This window comes from Fundulus heteroclitus, chromosome 22 (assembly GCF_011125445.2).
Source record: "Fundulus heteroclitus isolate FHET01 chromosome 22, MU-UCD_Fhet_4.1, whole genome shotgun sequence".
Lineage (NCBI taxonomy): Eukaryota > Metazoa > Chordata > Actinopteri > Cyprinodontiformes > Fundulidae > Fundulus > Fundulus heteroclitus.
This window is the reverse complement of record NC_046382.1, coordinates 13,781,222-13,788,856: the sequence shown is the minus strand read 5'-3', so window position 1 is coordinate 13,788,856 and position 7,635 is coordinate 13,781,222. Positions and strand designations below refer to the sequence as shown.

At 46.9% G+C, this 7,635-nt stretch overlaps 1 protein-coding gene across 6 annotated transcripts in view; it reads left to right on the top strand.

Annotated features, from left to right (window-relative positions):
• Positions 1–1,536: 1,536 nt before the first annotated feature.
• The window catches only part of srfb (serum response factor b), a 45,652-nt gene continuing 39,553 nt past the window's right edge, over positions 1,537–7,635 (top strand). For 2 of the 6 annotated variants that reach the window (XM_021311277.2, XM_012853810.3), the window contains exon 1: positions 1,538–2,611. In XM_021311277.2, the coding sequence (XP_021166952.1) occupies positions 1,973–2,611 (639 nt within the window). In that variant the 5' untranslated portion in view covers positions 1,538–1,972. Of the gene's footprint in view, positions 2,612–7,635 lie in introns of all 6 variants that reach the window. The other 4 variants (XM_021311278.2, XM_012853809.3, XM_021311279.2 and 1 more) reach the window with 3 other exon arrangements.

Here is a 7,635-nt window from a genome sequence, read left to right as displayed (position 1 = left end):
CTTCCTGCCACATTTGTCCAGTGATGCCACATAGACCCAATGTGGGTGGTGGGCTTCAATGACCGGCCAGGTTAACTTGACCCCCTCCTTTCTGACTCGACATAACCTGTATGACCACTGTGTCTAAAAGCTGTTGATATCACGTTCTAAAGCATCCCAAGTGCTACTATTTCATTAAATATTAAAGTTATGTATCAGACTCTGAAGGAAAGCATTTAGTTGTACAGGCTTACTGTTGCAGAAGCCCAGGCCCTCTTCGTTTCGGGGGTGCAATGAACTGCTGTTTAGGAAACAAAGTATTTTGTACTTGTATACCCCCCATAGACTTGTAGATGAAAAATATTAATCTATATTTGAAAAGTGTAAGGCTTTTGTCCCACCTCTAACACAAGTCTGGACCGAGGCATGTCAGATGTAGCAGCAGCATGCTTTTCCATGTCACCTTCTTTGTTTTTGGGGGTGATTTCAGAGATTTGTTAATTAGTAATGATTAATATTTGCATGCCTGAAATAAACTTATGTTTAAACTTTTGCCCCCAAACCGATTCCAGCCCAGGGGGCGATAATCTCCTAAATCCAGCCTTGGTGGTGGCGGTAGGAGCGCTGACTCTACACCAGGGGTGTCCAAACTTTTCAGTTTGTGGGCCTGAATTGTCAAGTCAAATGCACACCAGGGCCAAAAAAAAAGGGAAAAAAAAGAAGCAGCAATAAAGAAACAAAATAATTAAAAGTCGTTGGACAGATGTAGTCCTATTTACCATGAAATGTCTTGGGTTCTACCTAATGTTCGATTGTAGGATTTTAGCTCGTCTGTATTTTAAATTTCAAAATAAAAAGTTTCCACCTGCACCAGCCAGCAGTGCTGGTCAACCAGAAATTTCTTGAAATGCAGTTGGGCGCACAAAATCAGCACAGGGGCCGCAAATGGCCCCCGGGGCTGCACTTTGGATACAACTGCTCTACACCTTGTTTATCTGATCCAAGCTATTTGCTTCCTGTTTCTCTCAAGGCCACAGTCATCCCTGATGCTGTGCACCTTTTGTGAATAAAAAAAGTCATCCTTCCCCTAAACTTCCCAGCAAATATTTGCTGCAGCTCTCTGTGAAAAGCCAACTTCAGCAGTGAGCTTTCCTAAGCCATGCCATGCTCAAGCGTTTAGGTTGAGATCAGGTCCAGTTTTGGCTTTAAAACATTTTTAGTAAATATATATTTTAGTTTGCACTTTGTTACTTTATGTTACTCACTCAAAAAAATATATATATATTCCCTCTATTGTCATTATTTTGATGTCCCTGCTCGTCCGGGGTGACGTTGACATTAGCGCAACCATGTTGGTATTTATTCTAATGAGGGGGCCTCGTCGACCAATCACAGCGCTATTCAGATAATCCTCAGCCAATCGCCGGGGGAAGCTGTGACTCACCAAATAAGGAGAGACAGCACCAAATAAGGAAACGTGTCTCTTTATAAGGAGGGAAGTAGTTCCCCCCCGATCGCTGTATCACTCCGCCGTTAAATGCGGTATTTTGAAGACCGCCGGTTGTTTTCGCCCCTGGACCGGGACCAGACGTACGGTTAACGAGACGCGAGCGAGCGGCGTCACGCGTACGCGGCCCGACGGGTGCGAAGGTTTGTTTTTTTGACGTTCGGGCGGCGGACTATTTGACGCGGCGGAGGACCCACGCGGGGCGCTCTTCGCGCTTTCCTTTTTGAGAAAGTGCTCGGAGTTTTTTGGTAATAGAGGAGGAGGGCGAGCCTTTACTGGTCCGGGGTTAACGGGTCCTGGGGGGCAGCATCAGTTGGTAAAGTTTGTTTCGGTTATTTCCTGGACGCCGCGGTCCGTCACCAAGACCCGGGTTTTGTTTACGTTTTCTGCGGGGCCCCGGACGTGTATGCGCTTTATCAGCCCCTCACGGTTCGACACGCTCCGGCGTCTCTGGCTGGCGTTCAGAGACTCGCTCCTGCGACGATAATGTTACCCAGCCAGGTCGGGTCGGCACCATCGGGAAACGGGTCGGCACCGGGCAGGGCTGCGGCGGGACACGGGCCGGGGGTCCGTCCCGTTTTGGTGCGAGCGGGTCAAGTCCTGCCGGGGGTCGGCGAGAGCGGCGCGGCTGCGGGGCGACAGGCGGAGCGGGACGCCGCCGGCATGCTGGGGGCGAACGGGCCGGGCGGATCCAGAGGGGCGAGACCGGGGAACGGGGCCGGGCTGAACCCCCTGCAGACAGTCGTCCAAGGAGGCATCGTGGGGTTGAACGCCGGCGTGGGGATCCCCCACGGAGCCCGCTTCGACCCGGACCGGGACAGCGCTCCTCTGTGCAGCGGCTCGGAGAACGACTCCGACTCCGGCGACGACGACGACCCGGTGGGCTCGGTCGGGGACCCGCGGAGAGGCGTGAAGCGGGAGCGGGGGGAGATGGAAGGGGCGGCGGCGGGGCCGGAGCTGGGAGTGACCCCCGGCGGAGGCTACGGCATGGTGACCGGAGGAGTTGCCGGGGCGAAGCCGGGGAAGAAGACACGTGGGCGGGTAAAAATAAAGATGGAATTCATCGATAACAAGTTGAGACGCTACACCACGTTCAGCAAGAGGAAGACGGGCATCATGAAGAAGGTAGGTCAGCCGACCCCGCTGGACTCTAGATGTTTTTTTTTTTTTTTAAAAAGCGGCTTGTCTTAGCGACTTATAAAAGTTTCCCACGTTGCTTTGCGACCCCGACTCTCTGTGAGTGACTAAAATAAAGCTCTGTAGAGTTTTCTGCCCTTCTTTGCAAATCAACGCAAGCTCAGCTGTTGAACGTTCATATTTTTCGAGTCTCCTGCAGATTTCCCCACATTGAGTTCATGTCTTTACTTTGACTAGGCCATTCTAGTCATCTTTCAGCTTCCCCTCAACTGTAGTTAGTGGGTTTTTTTTTTTTAGTTTCCCTGCGGTCACAGGAGAAACCCATGATGCCACCACCGCCTTGTATGAAAGTGGGCGCAGTGTCGTCTGTGCGTGGGAGGGTGGAAAAGGTCAACGTTGGTTGAACCCAACATGTTTTTTTGTTTTTTTGCTGTGCTCAGATTCTCCCACCTGAGCTGCGGCTCTTTGCAGCTCCTCCAGAGTCGTCCTGGGTCTCTGGGGGAGTGCACTGTAGGTGCATGTGGACGGCTGCAGGTCTGCCCCATGCTTTAGGCCTCAACCTGGTGGGCTCCGGTCACGGGTCTCCTGTGCTGGGTTTTATTTTGGGGTGTCGCGGTAAAATGGGGCTGAATGCAAGAAAGATTTCTAAACCAAACACCCGGTTTGGTTTAGATAATAAAACAATTTATTTATTTATTTTTTGTTGAAGTGACCCGATTTATAGAAGATTGCAACCGATCCGTCTCCAGATTGACGAGTCAGTGGGTGCGAGGAAGTCAGAGCAGAGAGCTGTAAATAGATTTGAGCCAATGACAGTTCTATTTATGACAATGCTCAACACCCCCCCACCCCCACCCCCCACCCCAACTAACACACACAGACTCAGGTTTCCAAATAACCTGACGCGCTCATTCATGCTGGTGTTCCCACACCGCAAACCTTCTTCACAGGCTCATTAGGGGAGCCTGCGTCTTCTGCATAGAGCTCCCTTTCAGCTGCATCGGTGCACAGGCTGTTCCCTGCGTCGGCGCCAAGCCGGGCCATGTGGCAGCGAGCAGCAGCAGCAGCCTCCGTGTGCCAGCAGCTGACTAAACCCGAGGGGAAAGTGATCAGAGGACGGTCAGAGAGCCCTCACCCCGCAGTCTGTGTGTGCAGCATGGCTCTGCATCCCCTCTGCAGGCTTCTGGTGTAGGAGGTTGTTGTTGTTGTTGTTGTTGTTGTTGTTGCTTTCGGTTTTGTAGGATCAGAGCGACAGGTGACACCGAGCGGTTTGACACAACTTGCATGCTCAGTATGAGGGATTGCAGCAAAGCCATGGACAATGCAGACGACTCTCCCTGTAGCTCTACGGTTCTCCAGGAGTGAATGCTGCTTGTCGGGACTTTGAAGCAATCAACTGGTTCCCTTTTTATATAGGACATTTTTAACCAATCTGTATAATATGATTGAATTTGACTTTGTAAAGTGTCTCGATATGACATGTTTCATGAATTGGTGCTATATAAATAAAATTGAATTGAATTGATCTTCCTCCAGGGTGATCTTCAGGATCCGTGTTAATGCCTGCTGGTTTTGGGCAGTATTTTATTTTATTTTTTTGCAAAAACATCCACGTATTTGCTAAAGATGCACCAACCAGGCTTTTACTGGCCAGTACCGATTCATTCTTTATTTTTTTCAGTTTTATGTCCAAGCGAGAGAGAAAAAGAGCAAACAAAAAGAAAGTGTTCCTGTGTTGAATAATGACGGATGCAGTAGTTTCAAATCCAGACAAAAAGTGAACAAATTTCAAGATTATCCCAATTTAACTCATCATAGCACACATTCCTGACTTTTTTTTTTTTTAAACTAAACTTGGAAAAGTACATAAAGGTACATGTTGCATTTAATGACTCAAAACCTAAGGAGATCTTATATTTCGATAAGTTTGTAGGGGGGTGGATTCTCTAGATCAGGGGTGTCAAACTCATTTCTATATGAGGCCACTTTGGCGTCATGAAGTCATTAAAAGGGCCGGTAGCACATGTACAGACGATACTTTTCATTTCATAATTTCATTCCAGTTCACATAGAAGTATAAAGAATGCACAATAACATAAAAGTAACAACCTTAGGCCCAGTTTATACAGTTTATCTGCAAAAAAGTTGATACTGGGGTGAGTTACACTTACAGGAGGCACAGGTTTAGCCACTTTATACACTTTAAAAGAATATATGCCTCTACTTTATGACATGATGCCTTTTTTTTTTTTTTTGGCTCTTGAGGGCCAGATTATTTACCTTGACGGGCCGGATTCGGCCCGCGGGCCTTGAGTTTGACACCTGTGCTCTAGATGATCGACTGTTATACGTTTTCTAAATTGGAGCTCGTTTATGCAACGTTGTGCGATGAAGATGGAGAAGTTTGGTTGCGTTTGTGCGACAAGGACAAATGTTTTCTCTGACGTCGCAACTTGAAAACGGGTTCTGATATGTAATGATCGGGGGAAACGTCTCCGTTGTCCTCTGGCTCGTTCAGTGTGACAAATCGGTAGAAATTAACGCACACAGGCACAACATAACGGCTGCCTCAAATGTTAAACACCACAGAAGAAGAAAACAATGGCGGATAGCGGAGCACTGTTTGTGCTGAGGATACCCAGTAATGCAAGATGCATTTTCACTTTTTTTTTTTTTTTTTTTCCTGGGTTAAGCATGCTCCAAAATAATATTTTTATACACTATCTGGCAATCAATGGCATGACAATCCCAATAAAATACAGTTGTAGTGGTAACGTGGCAAAGTGTAGGAAACAATGTGTAAAGCACATCGGTTATTATAATTCAGTCGCCTTAAGAAACCGTTGAACCTCGTCATCTGTCCTTAGGAGAACTTTATTCTTAGAAGACAGGCTGCATCCAAAAGGGTCTATAGGACTCCTCAGCCAAAGCGTGTCAGCGGTCGCCATAAGTGCTGTCCGAATAGTGCAGTCAGTAAGGAAGGAGATAGGTTAATGGCTAATTTAGCACAGGAACCTCGTGATGTCCCTTACCAGCGCTAAGGAGCTACAAGGAATCCCACAATCCTTTGCGTGAGATGAAGTATCAGCACGGCTCACCTCACAGAAATTAAAGAAAATGTCCAGCAAAACGAGAGCAAGCTCTGTAGTTCCTTTTTTCAGAAGGCTGTAGGCCCAGATTTCACTAGAATTATCCGCGTTTCCGTCGCGTAACGACGTCTGAGTTAAAGTCCGTCCGAAATCGGCACAGCGGTCCGAAGCTCCGGTCCTCTCCGTGATGCCTTCTCCTTGAAAGGTCAAGCAACGGGAGCTGGGAGCTATAGTTGGAACATTTCGGACGCAGCCAAAGTTTGTGTGCATGTTGAGTTTCAAAGAACATTAGTGCGGAGTGGTGGCGTGGCGAGGAAATTGCACCATTTTCTACTTTCGTAGAATGCAATTAGGACATTGCCATGTGAACGAGTTTGCAGAAATGGGAAGGAAATTGTTGGTGTGTAAACAGGGCCTTTTGTTGAAATCATGCAAAACTAAAATGATTAAAATTCCCTGCAAAAATCAGTTTTCTAGCTGTAAATGCGTTCTTTCTCCAAGTGAAATATTTCGTGGTTTAAAAATGTTCCCGTTTTTTGCGTGCAGCATTTCCACGTGGTGCAACCCTCTGTACTGCAGAAGTACGACTGAACCATTGCAGTGATGGCTGTGCTACGTTTGTAATGCATCTATAGTTGGACAGGAATGGGATAAAGGGGCCAATAGTTGGGCTGAGGGGACTGATGGAGGGGCCACAGACAGGGGCGGTTCTAGCCGGGGGCCACCAGGGGGCCGGCGCCTCTGTAGAACTGAGGCCCCTGTACTAAAAGACATGATTTAAATACATTTCTTACAATGATGTATGCTGGCAAACTAATTGGTCAATTGGACCAATTGTGTTTTTATACTTCTACAGTTTTACATTAATAACAATTTAAAAGTTAAGCTGTTTCACGTTTAGCTCCAGCGTACTGAGGTGGGGTCAGGTGTCTGCAGCCTGCTTTTCCAGAGCCACAACTTTGGCTCTTTATATATATATATTAAACGATGGAGGAAAAAAACAAACTAAACAGGTCAATATTTAAATTTTTCTGGGTCTGTGCCCCCATGAAAAAAAAACCCTGACCCCCCTGCTACACGTGGTGTAGGACCACCACAGGTCAAGTTGTTTAAGCTTAGAATCGGCTCGGCTGCAGCTCATCTAAAGTTAATTATTGGGAAGCAACGTCTGTACCGTAGTGATGGGCGTCTTTTTTATTTATTTTTTTATTCTGGAGTTAAAGCAAACACTTTATGTTGAATTTGTTTCTTTTGTTGTTTTGAAGTGTCTGCAAGGTTGTCTCTCTGCTGCGTTTCTTTTTTTTTTTTTTTATCCCAGACTGTTGCTTTGGAAACTGAAGTGTCTTTATGTAGGCTCTTGGCAACATGAGCACTATTTGACACAATGTAGGGAGGGAGTTTTATTTTTTCATTTTTTTTATTATGGTTGCCCACACTTATGCCAGCCATGACAGAAACTGACAGGTGGGTGGAGTGGGAGGATTTATAGTAGCTTGGTCTCTAACAAGGAAGAAACTTTTGTTGTTTTTTTTTTTTGAAGGCTGCAGTGAGGACAGAAAAGGCCCACGTCTTCGCTTTTGCTCTTCGTGCTGGAGCTTGTGTGTGCAGAAACCCTTTCGCCACTGCTGTCGGTGACTCTACCTGAGATCAAAGCTTTGGTTTTACACCGATGCATCGTTTGTGTGCGTTCATCCGTCTTTCCTCCGACGCCTCTCGGCTAAAACTTCACTGCCTTCAGGAGCCAGCTAGATTTCTAAATTGAGTTTGGGTGTGTGTGTAATTTAACCTCCAGTATAAATCCAGCTGTTCTGTGAAGGCCTCAGAGGCGTGTTAGTGGAGATTAGTGAACAAACATCACAAAGACGGAGGAACACAGACGGCGGCAGAGTGCATTCAGCATAGAAGCTGTGGAAGAAGCCTGTG